Genomic DNA, 17,627 nt, shown 5'->3' with positions numbered 1-17,627 from the left:
TACCTTCAAAGTCCCCTCACCCCCTTACCCTTTGGTAACCACAATACTGTTGTTTATGTATGAGCTTTTTTGTTTGTTCCTTTGTTGCTTTTAGTTTTATATCCCATGTCTGAGTGAAATTATGTGGTTCTTGTCCTTTTCTGTCTGGCTTATTTTGCTTAGTATGATACTCTCAAGATCCATCCATATTGTTGTGAATAGTAGTTTTTCATCCTTTCTTATGGCTGAGTAATATTCTGTTGTATCTATGAACCATATCTTTATCCAGTCATCCATCCATGGACACTTCGTTTTTTCCATGTCTTGGTTACCATGTATGATGCTGCGATGAACATAGGGGTACATATATCTTTACAAATAAATGTTTTCTAACTTTTTTTGGTGTACCCAGAAGAGAGAGATTCATTCCTGGGTCATATGGTAGCTCTATTCTTAATTTTTTGAGGAACCTTCATATTTATTTTCCATAGTGGCTGTCACTACAATATTTCTAATGAATATACAGAATGGGTGTTAAGTAAACGTTTCTTGAACAAGGGAGTTAATGAATGGATTGTCTATTCTTAGTTTTTTAATTAGGTAATTCCATATTTTAGCATTACTGCTTACCTTGAAATTTTTCATACTTTTGAGTGGTAGATCTTTAATCTTCACATGATACTCTGAGATCTGTCTTTTGTATAATTTATCTGGTGGTAGAATCTTTTTCGTAAAGTTAAGGAAAAAGAGATTGTCATAGTCATGGTCCCCTACTTTATAATTATTACATTTTAACCCATTGTAAGGGCTTTTGTATCTGAACAAATTAGTCATAGCTAAAAACCATATCTCATACGGTCTTCTTTTAAACATTTTAAGCCCAAAGTAAGCACCTAATAATGAATTTCAAATTTAGAATAGAATTTTTAAAAGTATTTTAGGCAGCATACTTTGTTAAATTACCTGTGGTTTGTTTTTTTTAAGTGGTTCATGAAACATTTCTCTTCATTAAGTAACAATGTAAATAATATCCCAGTCTTGACTAGTGGTCGTAATTAGTGGGTTTTCTTCTTTGCTTCCCACCACTCTTCTCAGCCTTCCCAACAAACATGTATATATTATTAGAAAGTTTCTTAGAGGAGTGACATTTTTTAGTTAGTTATAAAGGTAAAATTGATATTTATGTATGGGTTTAGGTAACCTGTGTTAATAGGTGGTAATTTTCTTTTTAAAAAAGATGTTTTTATTGATTTTAGAGACAGAGGAAGGGAGAGGGAGAAAGAGATAGAAATATTAATGAGAAACATTGATCAGCTGCCTCCCGCATATCTATGTACTGGGGATCATACCTGAAACCCAGGCATGTGCCTGACCGGTAATGGAACTGGTGGCCTCTTGGTGCATGGGATGACGCTCAATCCACTGAGCCACACCAGCCAGGCAATAGGCAGTAATTTCTTATATTTAAGTCCCATTGTATATTGAGTGATTTCATGAATTTTATATCTACAGAACTATATTCTGTATGTTCTTTAGCTTGAAATAGAAGTCCTTTGAAATTTTCTCTTTCACCTGTTTGTTTGTTTACTTATGTAAATTCTCACCCGAGGCTATTTTCCCTTTGATTTTTAGAGAGAGTGGGAGGGAGGGAGACACACAGAGAGAAACATTGATGGGAGAGAGGCACATCGATTGTTTGCCCCCACACAAGCCCTGACAGGGCTGGGGATCGAGCCTGCAATCAAGATGTTTGCCCTTAACCTAAATCAAACCCGGGACCCTTCAGTCTGCGGGCCAACACTCTATTTGCTGAGCCAAACTGACTAGGGCGTACCTTCCTGTTTATTATTCGGTGAACAATACATGTCTGTTTTAGACTACAAATTATCTATGTATATAAAAACCCAGCGACCAGAAGGGCGGAAAAGCCAGAACGACTGGTGGCTGTGACGCACACTGTGGCAGCCAACCGGCTTGATCCAAGTCCTGATCGGCCCCAACACCCAGATCAGGGGTGGGGCTGGCTAGCCAACTGCCCACGACCCCTCCCCCCCGCCAGCCCGGCCCCCATCTGGGTGGGCTGGCCAGACCCCACCTGTTCACGAATTTGTGCACCGGGCATCTAATAATAGATAAAACATGATGTATGCCATGTTCCCAATATTTGGGTATTTTTAAAAATGGAAATTCTAGTTCATGATTATAGGTGTGTTGGTAAATCATTGATGTTCAAGATATCATAAGTCTGAAATAGGCCTATAAAATTTATTTTTGCCTTAGATATTTTTAAGCACCAAATTTTCTTTTTTATAGCAAAGGTGGAAATTTATTGAAGAACAAGAACAGACTCCCACACGGGGAAGGGGAAAGAATCTCACAGCACAGACTCCCACGTGGGGAAGGGGAAAGAGTCCCCAAACACTAAATATTGAAAATCTTTTTAAGTTATCCAATTATGGAGAGCATTAATCCAGTAATTTCTTTTAGAAGACGTGAACGATCAAGAGAGAGGGACCATAGTAGATCACGAGAAAAGAGTCGGCGCCATAAATCCCGCAGTAGAGATCGTCATGATGATTATTATAGAGAGAGAAGCAGAGAAAGAGAGAGACACCGTGACCGAGATCGGGACCGAGACCGAGAGCGTGACCGAGAGCGCGAGTATCGTCATCGTTAGAAGGTGGGTATTCCTTGTCCTATTGTATTTAGTCTATGCATTATTAACAGTAATTATAACTCCGAGGCTATTGTTTATACAGTATATACCTACATTTTAAATGGTCCAACTACTTGTTCTGAATTTAATCTTCTGGAACCATCTGAGACAGATGACAGGTGAGTAATGACAGGTAAAAAATTTGACCTCTTATCTTTGAATATTGTATTGCTGAGTTACAACTTTTAGTTTTCAGATTGTTAAGAGTCTTAAGAAAGCAAGACAATAATCAAGAGGACTCATTGTATACTTCTAAAATCCAAAAATTGGAATTCTCTTAATCATATAATTTGCATATGACTTAAAATATAAAATACAAGGAATTATTTCTCATATATATATATATATATATATATATATATATATATACACACACACACACACATATACATATATATATATATATAGTGCTTGGACTTTAAAAAGTAAATTTTAAGGTTTCTCTTCTGGAACTAACTTCATTCATTCATTCCTAAAACTTAAAAATGCAGGATGGTTTCTCAACATTGAAAGAATTTTTCTACTTAAAAAAACAGCAAAAAAAACCAATTTTTAGTAAAGACACTTTTTCTAGCACCTGGTTTTTGTTTTTAAAAGAAAAACAAAACAAAACACAGTATTCTTTAATTTGCAAAGAAGATATGAACCTTAATTAAAATGGGTTTGGGATACTTCATATCTAAGAGTTTTTAATTGTATCAAATTATTCATCCCAGGTTAGAATAACCATGGAATAATTTTCTTTGATGTTTCATTCATAACCATAATCATTGTCTTTTTTTCTGTACTTTAAAACTTTCTTGTGTACATTTTTCATAAAGCAGTAAGAGTTGTCTGTTTCTACTTCATTTTCACGTGTAATTTTATTTTTATATTGTGAACAGCATTTATTCATGTGAAAAGTGGGAGGAGGGCACTATAAATGCTTGTGCATGTGACACAAAGGTTATTCTGTAAACATATTTTTTCTTTATATGTTGTTGGCATACTCAGATTAGACTATAACTGTGTAACTACTCTTTACACAGTTATTTCCCATAATCATGGGGAATAATTAAGTGATGGTAATTGTTAGTATTTAAACTGTTATAGACAAAATCAAAGACTATCAATGTATAATTTTGTGTTAGAAGAGCAGTTTATTTAGCTAATAGATATGTTTTAGCAACTGATAATTTTTTTGATAATTTAGTCAATAAGCATGTCAGTCTTATTTTTATGGTACCTAATAATCTATTCCATTATTTGTAGTTTTAAGAGCTCTTTGAAGTGAAAAGGCCAGTTTTAATACTTTTCCTTGCATTTCAATATCCTAACCCTAACATTTAATGACTCGGGGGTCTTAGGGCATTCCAGATATGTAGTATTTATCAAAATTTCAATTTTAAAATATTCCTCCATGTATTGTATTATAGAACTTAATATAAATACTTCTCAAAACATTTCTTTAATGTGATGCAAAACATCTTTCACTTTTAAAATTAGGCTTATTGCAATAGGTACTGTTTTTCAGATGAGTAACAATCGAATACTTGTATCATGTAAATTTAAACATTAAATTTTAAAAGATACAGGTTTTGATACCCCTGGGTTGAACAGATCTTACTTCATCTTATGAAAAAATTCTCAGTGTCCATCAATTGCTTAAGATGAATTGTGGCCAACTTATTACTTGAATGCTTATCAGCCATTTCATTTTATAGTAAAGTATAGGTCCTACAAATTATATTTTTAATGAGTTTTCTTACTGGTTCTATTTAAACTAGCGTAGTCGGCCAGGTAAACTCCTTGAAAAGTTTCTTGTTGATTTTAAATACTTTGAATTAACTAACATTACATTCCAGTAATGGGGTATACCTAACTATATCATGCCTTGAGTTTTGTTAGATTCAGACATTAACTATGAATTGCTAACTTGAAAACTATTGTTGACATTTTTTTAATCACTGATGTGTAACCATACCAGAATCTTCATGTTTTGTTTGTACATTAATCAGAATTGAGTTGCAATATTGTTATGTGCCTTCATCCAAGCAATATTTTTACATAAGCATTTCTAGTGCAAAAATTTCTGTTATTCTGGAATATTATATCTTTGCTATATACCAAACTTATTGTTGATGTAGGGAGGGGGGAGTGGGATTAAATATAATCAAGTGAAAAACTTTTAAAAATAAACAATATCTGCATATTTAATCACCTTTAAGGTCTGTTGACCTTTTTAGAAGTTTTTAAATATGAGTCCTTTTGAGCTTTCAGGTAAATCTTAAAATTGACTAAATGGAATAAGAGTACCTTGGAAGCTGAAGTGAATGTCAGAAAGTCTGTATACAAATAAAACAATGTAATCTATTATTAAAATGATGATGAATGGCCAAAAGGGCAAGTTCTTAATTTAACTGGAAACATTATGATGTTGGCAAGCTGTTAATGTCTGTCCTATTTTAATTTTTTGTGTTTGAACTGTTGGTAATGTTAATTGCATTCTCTCATTTAAAAAAATGTATTAGTTTTTCTAAAAGCATACAATATCTAGGTTCAAATAGATAATATTTCAATGAGAATATCAGTATTGTAAATTTTTGGTATGTAAATACATTGTGCTTTATATGCTGTAATTTCTGCCTGTTCTCAGACCACTCTGAGCAAAATAAAAGTATATCAGTGTTGTAAGATTGTACACTTACAGAAATAATTTTACTTTCATAGTTATTTTCTTTCTTTTTTTTTTTTTAAAAAAATATATTTTATTGATTTCTCACAGAGAGCAAGGGAGAAGGGATAGAGAGCTAGAAACATCGATGAGAGAGAAACATTGATCAGCTGCCTCCTGCACACTCCCCACTGGGGATGTGCCCGCAACCAAGGTACATGCCCTTGACCGGAATCAAACCTGGGACCCTTGAGTCCACAGGCCGACGCTCTATCCACTGAGCCAAACCGGTTAGGGCTATAGTTATTTTCTTTAGGTTGCATTCCACTTATTATTTCTGTTAAGAATTCAGTTTCTCTTTGTGTATTGAGGAGTTGAAACCAAATTATTATTTTTTTTTAAATATATTTTTACTGATTTCAGAAAGGAAGGAAGAGGGAGAGATAGAAATATCAATGATGAGAGAGTATCATTGATGGGCTGCCTCCTGAATGCCCCCCTACTGGGGATTGAGCCTGTAACCCAGGCATGTGCCCCGATCGAAATCGAACCATGACCTCCTGGTTCATAGGTCGATGTTTAACCACTAAACTACACCGATCAGGCCCACATTATTTTTTTTTTAAATACTCTTTATTCATCTTTCCCTGATAAATGAGTTTCACATATTCTCAAATCATTACCCATTTCTTTGATAAAAATTTAAGCATCATGAATAGAATATGGTTTAAATAACTACACTTTTTGTTGAGTGATTACTTCTGCCATAATATCATGATCTTAAATGTTGTTACTGCATAAAATTTAGGGCACTTTGCATTTCTTACTCAGTTTGTAGCTTTTCATTAATTTGGGGAAAACAAGTTTCTTACATTAAGATGTTTCATCTTTTTTTTTTCTTCTAATAATTTTTATTGATTTCAGAGAAGAAAGGAGAGGGAGAGAGATAGAAACATCAATGATGAGCCCTAACCGGTTTGGCTCAGTGGATAGAGTGTCAGCCTGGGGACTGAAGGGTCCCAGGTTCGATTCCGGTCAAGGGCATGTACCTTAGTTGCGGGGACATCCCCAGTAGGGGGTGTGCAGGAGGCAGCTGTTCGATGTTTCTCTTTCATCGATGTTTCTAACTCTCTATCCCTCTCCCTTCCTCTCTGTAAAAAATCAATAAAATATATTTTTTTTAAAAAGAAAGCAAATCATCAATGATGAGAATCATTAATCGGCTGGCTCCTGCACGCCCCCCCCACCCCCACCACTGGGGATTGAGCCCACAACCCGGGCATGTGCCCTTAACTGGAATCAAACCCAGGACCCTTCAGTCCACAGGTTGATGCTCTATCCACTGAGCCAAACCAGCTAGGGCAAGGTGTTTCATCTTAAGAGTTAGTGTTACTTTAAGGCATATGTGGAAATTAAAATTCTCTTAATTATCTGATGAATGATACTGGTGGTAATGAAATTTAAAAATTATTCTGCAACTCTTAAGTCATGTAAGGTCTGCCTTGTATTGTCCAGCCCTGTGTTTTCTTTGTGGTTTCCTGTATATCCTTACTGCTTCTTTTGGATATGCTAGTTCTCACTTTCACTCTGATTTTCTTTGCTTTTAGTATTATTTGTAAAACCTGTCTGACTACCAGCTGTCTAAAGTGCAAGAGGGTAGGAAATGATCCCTTGGATATATAGTGTGTTTTTGCTCATTGTGGTTTAAGAATATGGTTGTTTACAAATAGTGTCCCTCTTAAAAAAAAAAAAAAATCCATGCCAATGTGAGTCACTTTGCTCTCTCTCCATCTTAGTGTGAAACTTATTATCATTGTTCTAGTTTGTAAATTAGATTTTTTTGAATGAATATTTAGTTAGCATTGTTTAACAAGAACTTATAATCAACAAAGGGCTAAGTTTGCCATATATGCTATCCAAATTTACTAATTTGCTTTCTGTGGTAGCATGTTTTAACGCTCACAGTGAATTCTAAATCACATAAGCCTATTTTGAAATGCCCATTTTGTGAACTTTGGAGGACAAAGCTGAGTTTTGTTTGTGGTTAAGTTCATTTCTACTATTTAGTGAACTGCCTAGAGTGACATCATATAAAGGTTTTATAGTGTTATAAAAGGCTTTAGTTTAAATGAGGTAAGTACTAACTCTAAAGGTAGAAAGCCAAAAATATGAAAGTTTTGGTAGTAAGGGAACTTTCTAAAAACATCTACAGTAGACAGAATTTTGTATAATATATCTATGTCAATGCAGGAAGGAATTTTGATTTTTAAAAGGATTTAACTTATATTTAGAGACTTCTTTTCTTCCCTTCATTTCTCTCCTTAAGGAGAAATTTTGAGGTAAAAGTGAATTTAATTTCACTGGGTTAATTAAAAGTACATCTCTAAAATTATATTAGCATTCTTTAAATTAAATATATTAATGTAAAAACGTATAAAAGAGCCATATCAAATACACACTTGAATCTTTTACTTGACAGATGAATTTGCCATGGGTTTAAGATACTGATGCTAACAAATTTGCTTAGTTTCTAACAGAAACACTCATAATTTGAGTTTTTACTATTGACTTAATTTTACATTAATCTCAAAATACAGATGCTTCTCTATTGAAATTTTATAACTGATAGCTAATAAAGCAAGTAATTGTTTTGCTTTGACATAAAAAGATTTGACCAAATGTTACTCTCAAAACAAAAGCATTGATTGTATTTGTCACTTTTAAGCTTCTTTTTGATATCTTTGTTTATGTAGATGTTTACTTAGAAATTTGAGACTATAATATGGAATCGGATTATTGGAAATGGATTGTATTGCCTTCAAATTTGCTTTCATTTGGGATTGTGTATTTTGTATATCCAAATGGATAACTGTAAAGTGTTTAGAAATAGAAATAAAAACTGGATTTTATGTCTGTATGGTAAAATTGAGAAACTTATTAATAGTAAAGATCTAACTATAAAATATAATTATGCAAAAGATGAGTACATTCGTCCTAGATAAAGGTGTATGGTATAATTTCACGAACAGGATTTCCTGCATTAAAAGCAGTAAAATTCTCCATTGGAGTGATGAATGATATAAAGTTGCAGTGTATGTCGTGATTTTTGGAAGGGTTGGGTGATTTTGTTTTGTTCACTGTGATCTTCAATAATTTTTCCCTCTTAATGATTCATCTCTCCCAGCATAACAAAAATATAGGGTGATAGCAATTTTTTGCAATAAGATTTATTACTTTTTCAGTAATCGTTTTTTTATATATTCCTTGTCTCTTTAATACTGTGATACTAGTTTTTAAAAGTGCATTGCAAATAATAAAAATAAAACATTAAAGCTGCCTTTCTAGATTTTTTTTTTTTCATGAAATAATTCCATCAAAAGATTCATCAACAATAAGATAAGGGTACTGTAACAGGTAACATTAGAAATGGCGTAATTATCTCTTTGGAAAACATGGGAAAATAGAAACTATTGAAAAGAGAAAGTCCAAGATTATAACATTGCTTTTTCCTTTTGCAGTTACACAATTCAGGTTTTTACTGCTAGGCAGTGTGAATGTGATATGTGTACTGATGCTCTTAAGATTCTTAGAGTCTAGTGGAGAGGAAAGGACATAAAAGATAAAATGTATAGTTTGATAGAATATTAAGTACTCATAATTACAGAGCAAAAATATTTCTTAACTTATGGCAAAATATCACTAAATATTGTGCTCTTTTGCCTCTTATTGAAGTGCTCTCTTGGGGTTTATGTTTTAAATACTTGATGTTTCAGTGATCACTTATCCAAGTAAATTGAATGGCTTTTTTTGTGAATCTCTACTTGAAGTTTGCACATTTATGTATTCTTAAAATTTTAGTTTATCAAATTCATTGTTTTCTTTTCCCTTTATGTGAGTTTTCAATGAAATTTATTGTAGATTCCTATTTAGCTTGTTTTTGGTTAGTTTATTACATTAGATATTTAAATATAGGAGGATTAGAGTGAAAGTAAATGTTTTAAATTTGTATTACGTCTGAAAATTTGTACATGGATGTTATATTTATTTAAATGTGCATACTAAGCTATATATTCATAAATTTTGTAACATGGAGGACGCTTTGATTGATAACATTTGCAGAGGTTCCTGTATGCTGTCAAATAAATACAATTAATTTGTAAAATAATTTATTGCATTTTATATTCACTTCGCATTTAATTGTTAATGCATTCTATAGAATTGATATGTGTTTGAATGAAAATATTTACATTAAAATCAAGCATTTAAAAATTATTTTTGTAGTATGCATATTTTAGAAAATGACTTATGTTTCCATCGTCACAGAAACAGTAGCTGCTATATTTTTTTCTTTTCTGTTTCAGTTATTAAATGTATAAGACATTAAGGTCCAAAAAGAATGAAATCAGAATGTCTCAAGTTTTAATCATCACATAAATTGGGAACATTTCTCCACCACAAAGGCAGCTACTGTTTCAATTAATCCTTACTTTGTGTTAGAATACCTAACAGTGAAATAGATGCACGACTTGTGTTTGTATAGTTAAGCCAGCGTTTTTCTGTGTATTATGGGGAATAGCAAAATCTACATCACAAATTTTGACACATTACAGCTGAAGGAAGAGGAACACCTTCCAAGACAAAACAGTCTTCATGAGGGAAACATGACGCTTGTCCAGCAGTTTGCTTCTTGTGATTGAACTGAACGTGTAAGGATTCATGGATAAAATGAACAGGAATAGATCTGAATAAAGCAAATCTGCATAAATGGTAACCAGTAGCTCCTTTTCTTTTTTATGTTGCTTAACTGTTTTTATTTGAGGAAAACCTGTGTGATTTAAAAGTTAAAGCTTTTGCAACTTTATTACTGGTTATATACTTTTTGGCCATTATAATGTGCAAGCAATTGAAACAAATGTCAAGTAAATGCTTGTTTTTATAGTAGTTTGTTCTTGTTAAAAATGTTCATATGATAATGTCTGTAAACAGCACCACTTTGATTACAATAGATGTAGTGTTGTAATAAACTGTTTAATGGGGCTGATGTGTAAAGCTGTTCAAGTTATTTGATGTTTACACCTCAGGGAAAGTCTTGTGTTTAGCAATATCTAAAGATAATGTTACTATGACATTTATACTGTCCTCTAAAAAGGCGTTGCAATAGCATTTTTGGATATGCATCAATCTAATCTTGCATTCAGTCAATTAAACATACTAATTAAGTGTTGCCCTTGGTTTGATATTAGGATAGGTAATTTCACGGATATTTAATATTTCTATATTCTGCTTTTCTAGCTCTTTTTACCTAGTTAGCTTGTGGTTTTGCTGAATGGTATGTAAACCTATAAAAACTGAAATTTCACAGACATAGCAATTCAGGCAGTGTGTTGGGGTCAAAACAATTTTGTGGTTTTAACAATTTAGTTAAAATCCATGCATTATTTGCTACAGTAATGCAGCTTAAGTCACAACACAAATGTACTGAAATGCTTAATTGTAAACTTCCGGTATTGAAGAAATATTTTGACAATTTCTATTTGATGTGGCAATTACTTGTGGTTTTATATTGATAGTGCTTATGGTTAATTTTTGAAGCCATGGGCAATGTAAATACAGTCATGCAGCAGACATATTTGAGTAAAGAGAGCCTTAGTTTTATTTTCTGGTTACTATATAGATTTCTGAAGGGTGTGATGTTTATTAACATCAGGTTGTGTTCTCCCAAGTGTGTAATGGGAGATTATAGGTATACCCTATCTATCTCCATAGTTAAAGAATTCTGTGTATTTTTATGCAACCTGTTGATTCATGCTAGAGTTACTTGGTTAATCAAAGATTTTTTTCAAACCTGCCTTGTGTAAAGGCCCACAGTATAAGCACTTGCCTAACATATGATCTTAATTGCAACATTAGCATAGGCAGTGTCACCGTGATTAGCTATTTTATAGGAAGGTTATTCTGAATCACTACAGAAATTTGAGTGAAAATCCTTAAGCAGGTTATAAATTGTTTTTAATATTTTTAAGATCTGATTATCTTTGAGAGGTCTTCTGATAATACACATTGGTTTTTTTAAAAGTCTCGCCAAATTTTAGGACAATGCTTAAAGTTTAGATACCCTAAGTATTATGTCATGTGCAACTTTAGAACCCTCCTGAGATTTGCACTGCAGTTCTTCACTTAATCTGTGTGATGTCACACTAGTTCTTTCAAAATTAACTGTTTCAAATGATTCATATTACTGCCAGTTTTATTTTAAAACATTTTGTTGAGTTTTCATGCATGGGATCATTGGTGTTTATCAGAACTCTTTGCTCTCAAATTTTTAAAGTGTTTTATCTTGTTGAAATGCACTTGCCTTTTAAACATTATTTGAGAGTTGTATCAAAATCGATTTTCTTGTTTTGTATATAGGTGTTTTTTCATTTTTGTCATTTCCTAGTTTTTTATATTTTAATTATAATGCCCTAATGCAAAGTACGGACATAAATCTATTACAAGGGAAATTAGTTAATAGTAATCTTAAAAGGTAAGTAAGTATCCATGTGAATAAACATTTCTCTGAACAATGTTGAAATGGAATCATAGAAATCTAACTGTTGGAACTTGAAATGAAACTGGAAATTTTATGCTAATTAAATCCTTCATTTACTTTCTCACTTTTTATCAGTGGAACCCTTTAATTGCTCATTCTATGTCACTCTTCTCCCTACATGGCTTATCTCATTATGTGACTTATTGCAGACAGTGTGAGTGTACTGGAATTGCTTGCTACTAGTTCATTATTTTTTAAGTGTCATCAGAAGGAAATAACTTTTTGGTTTGACTAATTAAATTTCACAGTCTTGTTCTACCTGATAACACATGAATGTACCGATGTAAAGGTGAAAATTGCAGTCCTTGCTTTATTTATATCCCTTCTGTTGTTTATGGGCTGATGTGATTTGAAAAAAAAAAATTTTTATGTATAAAAATCCAAAGAGATAAATCTTTATTTACATAGACACCAAAAAGAGAGAGAGAGAGAGAGAGAGACCGGAGACCTTTCAATTTTTTCTTAGTTACAATGGATATGAAAACAAACGTGAGTTTTATTTTAAACCATAGCATTTATTAGTGCTATGCAGTCACATTCCTTTTAGTCAGTAAAGTTATGTGAGTGATACAGCACCTGAATGGTATTGCTTCTTGAAGCAACGCTTTGAATTGAAGCGTGCTGCTTTTAGTTAAAGGACATTTGTTGTAGGAAAGATATTCCAGTGTAAATTTGGAAGTGTTTATTTTGTCAGTTTTCAAAAGATTTGGACTAAGTTGAGGTGGCTGGTGATCATAGTTTAGTCCATTTAATGTTCCCTTTACCTCACATATTCTTAAGCAGTTAACTACAATTTGGAGTTCACAAGTAACTTAGGGATTGTAGCTTAAAGTATTTTTTTTTTTTTAATTCTCCTGTGGAGAACATTGCTGTTTTTGTTGTTTTTTGTTGGTTTTTTTTAGTTTAAGGTCAGTTATTAAACACAGGTTTTAATGAATGTTGTATAACATTTTATAGTGAAAGGGGAAAATTGTTGGAAGGGTAAAGACTTTCCCTTACATATTTAAATGTGCCAATAATTAAATAAATACATATTGTTTTATACAATGAGATGCTACTACAAGACTTTCTGTTGGAGTGCTCTCGACATTTTGGTTTTTATTACCTGAATGATAATTGCATTTTCTGTATCTTAAAAGATGGCCCCAATTTTGTGTTTTAATGTTCAGTTTGTTATTTTTAGAGAAAGTTTATGTTCTGAATCTTTACCAAGACTATAGTATTGAAATTCTTGGCGCTTTGCAGATACCTGCCCTTTAAATTTTAATTCACTAAGTTCATTTGCATCCCATAGCCTTCTGTGTTTCCCACAGTTGTATGTACTTAAATGCACGCTTATCCATTGTACATATCTGACATTTTTGTGCTAAAATACATTAAGTGGGGATTTTGTAGCAAAGCATTCTGTTTTTCTGTTCTTAAAGTGTGTGTGTTGTTGTTTTATTTTTTTCACATTAATCTTCAGTTTAAACACTGGTGTATTTTTTTTTAGCAACTTGACTCTTAGAAGCCTTAGACTAACTTTTAAATAAATATTCAACCAAAACTTATAAATTTATTAAGATGTGGCCTTACATATAGCATTCCTTGTGTTAGTAATGTGAACGTTTTAATTTAGAGAAATCAGAAGATTCAGGATTAAAGTTTCATTAAGTTGAAATAGAAAATGTGCTAAAATGTCTAGGCTTCTGGGAGGAAGTTCTTAATATACTCTTCTTTCTTGGCATTAGAAAGAAGCAATGTGAATTTTTGTGAATATTCAAAATATTCAGGCAATTGTATCCTGTTCAGATTAATTTAGATTTGTCTTAACCAATGTTTCTTTAAAATTTCAGGTTTTTGGCATTCGCTCTGAGTATGCAGCTAGTATGGTTTTTAATGTTTTAAAGACTTCCTGCTATATGAAAATTGTAATGGGAGTCTTTTAAAATATTAGGTAGAATTTCATTGAAATCACACAAATCTTAAAATGTTATCTGCAGATAGTATATACTACAGAGAGTTTTCCATTCCATGTGTGAGTATTCTAAAACTCTGCCATGGGTGTAAATGTTTTACATTAATTTCATAATTAGACTCATAAATGAAATTAAACATTTCATTTTGAAGATTTTTCTTTCTTGTTACATTGTTACTACGTAACACTTCTCAGCATTTTGTAAGTTATTTTAAAATACAATGGTGGATTCATGTTTATTTTTTTATGTTGAAAATTGAAGTACTCAGGTGGTATTTAATGGGAAAGGAATCTTTGGGGTAATAGTGTATTCTAAGGAATGCATCTATAACATTGATGACTTTAGCCTTAAAAAAAAAGGTCTATTATTCCTTCTTCCTCTTCATTCATTGGTATATTAGCAAAGTAGTTTACAGCCTTGTACAGCCTTACAAAGTTGTTTTACAATTTTGATGGAAAAACCTTAACAAAAAAAATTGTATCATATTCCAGTATCCATGAATTACTGAATCATGGTTTGTAAATAATTTGTCTAATACCAGAAGGCCAAAGAAAGTCTTGAAATTTTAGCTATTGAGACTCTATGGTGACTTCACACAATAAGATTTCTGTGCAAAAGGTAAGGTAATCAAATGACATATTTTTGGTGTCCATGATAACTAGACTTCCATATTTGCTTCTACTAGAAAGCTCATTCCATTTTATTAAGATGTTTGTAATTGCAATTTTATGTTTAATGTTTACTTTCTTTCTTTAGCATTTAGGTGATTGTTCAGCAGTTTGCTATATGGCCATTGTTGGCCTTAAACTGCACTAGTAACAAGCATGGTATTTATCTTGTATTGAAAATAAACCAGTTTTGATAATACTTTGCAGTTTGTTCTTTTTGCTTGATTTATAATTTGTTAACCATTGGATAATGGTATCTATTGACCATCCTATATAATAAGAGGCTAATAGGAAAATTGAATGGCGGAACGATCGGTCACTATGACGCACACTGACCACCAGGGGGCAGACGCTCAATGCAGAAGCCATCCCCTGGTGGTCATTGCGCTCCCATGGGGTGTGCCGCTCAGCCAGAAGCCGGGCAGCAGCGGTGGCAAAACCCTCTCCTGCCTCCAAGGCAGTTGGACATCCCCCAAGGGCTCAGGCTGGGCTGGGCGCAGGCTGGGCTGAGGGACCCCACCCCCTGAGTACACGAATTTCATGCACCGGGCCTCTAGTGCAATATAACAAAAGTTGGACTGTGTCTGTATTTTGTCTTTAAGCCAGCCTCCTAGATAGTGGTTATTTTCATCTGTATTGGCATTTGGTGGTCCTTAAAGCAGATGGTATTAGACTGAAATGAAGATTTAGAAACCTAAAAGATTTCTGGGCTCTTTTATTGTTAAATACAAGATTCAGAAAACATTTGTCTAGTTTTAAGTGATTATGAATCTTACTAGATTTTAATCAAATAAAAATGTAGAACACAGCAAAAATATTTCACCAGCTAGCTTTAAAATAATATAGAATACTTTTAAAACTAATAAATTTGCCCTAACCGGTTTGGCTTAGTGGATAGAGCAGGAGTCCTCAAACTTTTTAAACGGGGCCTGTTCACTGTCCCTCAGGCCGTTGGAGGGCTGGACTATAGTTTAAAAAAGTACGAACAAATTCCTATGCACACTGCACATATCTTATCTTGAAGTAACTGAACAAAACGGGAACAAATACAATATTTGTATTTGCATGTGGCCCGCGGGCCGTAGTTTGAGGACCCCTGGGATAGAGCGTCAGCCTGCGGACTGAAAGGTCCCAGGTTCGATTCCGGCCACGGGCATGTACCTTGGTTGCGGGCACATCCCCAGTAGGGAGTGTGCAGGAGGCAGCTGATCGATGTTTCTCTCTGATCGATGTTTATCCCTCTCCCTTCCTCTCTTTGAAAAAATCAATAAAATATATTTTAAAAAACTAACAAATTTTTATTTCAGTGTGCATAAGCCATGGATTCAGACAATAGCGCGGTAAAGGCCCAGGGCAAAGGGCAGGGCAGGCTAGAAAGAGTCTGTGGAACAAAGGGGACATATGTAATACTTTCAACAATAAAGATTAGAAAATTTGAGATTTAAATGAGGTTTTTTTCAGTGCTGTGTATTATAACACGACCCAAATTTCTTGAACCTGTATGCTTCAAATTATGTTTAAATTTATTCCAAACAGTTGAAATGACCATATGAGAAATAAGTTACCATTATAGGGATTCTTTTCCATATTCCAATTCAAATTATGGTTCAGGTTTTGTTAGTTTCTCTAATACTTTTTGTTAAATGTTTACATTTTAAAGAAGAGTCCATTCGTTGATGTTCACTTGCAATTGAATTAATTGCAACTCTTGCAAAGACTATTTGAAAGAAAAGATGATTAGGGCCCTAGCCTGTTTGGCTCAGAGCATAAGCCCACAGACTTGATGAAGGGCCCCCAGTTTGATTCTGGTCAAGGACACGTACCTCGGTTGCAGGCTCCATCCTGGCTCTGGTGGGGGCCCGTGCAGGAGGCAGCCAAATAGACGTCTCTCTCTTACATTGATGTTTTTCTGCCACTCACCCACCGCCTTCCATTCTTAAAAATGGGATTAATAAAAAAGATTATTACTAACATCTTTTAAACCAGACACCACACACAAAACTTCATAAGAGTTAGTCAAGGCCTGATTTAGTGAAGTTTTTTTTTTAAATAAAGGATTTATACACAATTTTTTCCAGTCTCCTAGTTTTCTTTCCTAACCATTAGTTATGAAACAAATAGTACTAGAAATGGTTTACCAAATGTAGAGAGACGGACACAGGACAAGTGTCTTCTATTACTAACAGTTTTTGGATTTTCATGTTACATCCGTTCTAATCAGCTGTCAGTGTCAGGTAAAGGATATAGACATTTTTTGGCTTTTAAAAAGCTACATTCAGAAATTAGAGTTTATGTCCTTAATGTTATACTTAGACCTAAAGGAAAAAATAGGACTTGGTGCATATGGAAGGGAATTACCTCACCAAGAGGTTTGAATAGAAGAAGTCTTGATAGGAGGGACTTGTATATTAGTAGGAATTAGAAGAATGCTGGTTTGGCTGATGTAGGGAGTGACTGTCCTAGCCTGTGCCTGGGGCTCAAGAAAAAGGCAAGAGTCAGGATGCTTTAGGGCTTGTAAATCACTTTCAAGATGGTCTCACTGTAGCTGGTTTGGCTCAGTGGACAGAGCGTTGGCGTATGGACTGAAGGGTCCCGGGTTCGATTCTGGTCAAGGCCACATGCCTGGGTTGCAGGCTCGATCCCCAATTGGGGGCTTGCAGGCAGCCAGTTAATGATTCATCATTCTCTCTCATCCTCTCTGAAATCAATAACATTTTTTAGAAAAAGATTGTCTTAAGTAATAACGTTTCAGAAATCTTGACTGTATATTTAAGCAAGGAAAGAATAAATGAGGTAAACCAGTAAAACTTAAGTCTCCAATTACAGGCGCTCTTATATAATAAAGGGCTAATATGCAAATAGTCCTCACACCAACACACAGCTCAGACACACTGGGGAGAGAGGATTGGGGTCCAACTAAGGCTGCAGCCAGGGGGAGGGACAAGCCGCCTGCCCCGTGGTCCTGGGCACCTGCAGCTGTGGACTGGGCAAAGATGATCCATGTCCTGGGTGCCTGCAGCTGGCCAGGAGGGAATCCTGGGTCCCGGGTGCAGGGCGAGGC

At 33.9% G+C, this 17,627-nt stretch overlaps 1 protein-coding gene across 4 annotated transcripts in view; it reads left to right on the top strand.

The window, feature by feature from the left end:
- Nucleotides 1-12,004, top strand: part of CPSF6 (cleavage and polyadenylation specific factor 6) — a 37,158-nt gene extending 25,154 nt beyond the window's left edge. For 2 of the 4 annotated variants that reach the window (XM_081084207.1, XM_081084209.1), the window contains 2 exons: nucleotides 2,470-2,659; nucleotides 9,959-12,004. In XM_081084207.1, the coding sequence (XP_080940333.1) occupies nucleotides 2,470-2,656 (187 nt within the window). In that variant the 3' untranslated portion in view covers nucleotides 2,657-2,659; nucleotides 9,959-12,004. Of the gene's footprint in view, nucleotides 1-2,466; nucleotides 2,660-9,958 lie in introns of all 4 variants that reach the window. The other 2 variants (XM_081084208.1, XM_081084206.1) reach the window with 1 other exon arrangement.
- Nucleotides 12,005-17,627: the final 5,623 nt, after the last annotated feature.

This window comes from Myotis nattereri (assembly GCF_964212035.1).
Source record: "Myotis nattereri genome assembly, chromosome: 2".
In the NCBI taxonomy this organism is placed as follows: Eukaryota; Metazoa; Chordata; class Mammalia; order Chiroptera; family Vespertilionidae; genus Myotis; species Myotis nattereri.
This window is presented reverse-complemented; position numbering and strand designations above follow the sequence as displayed.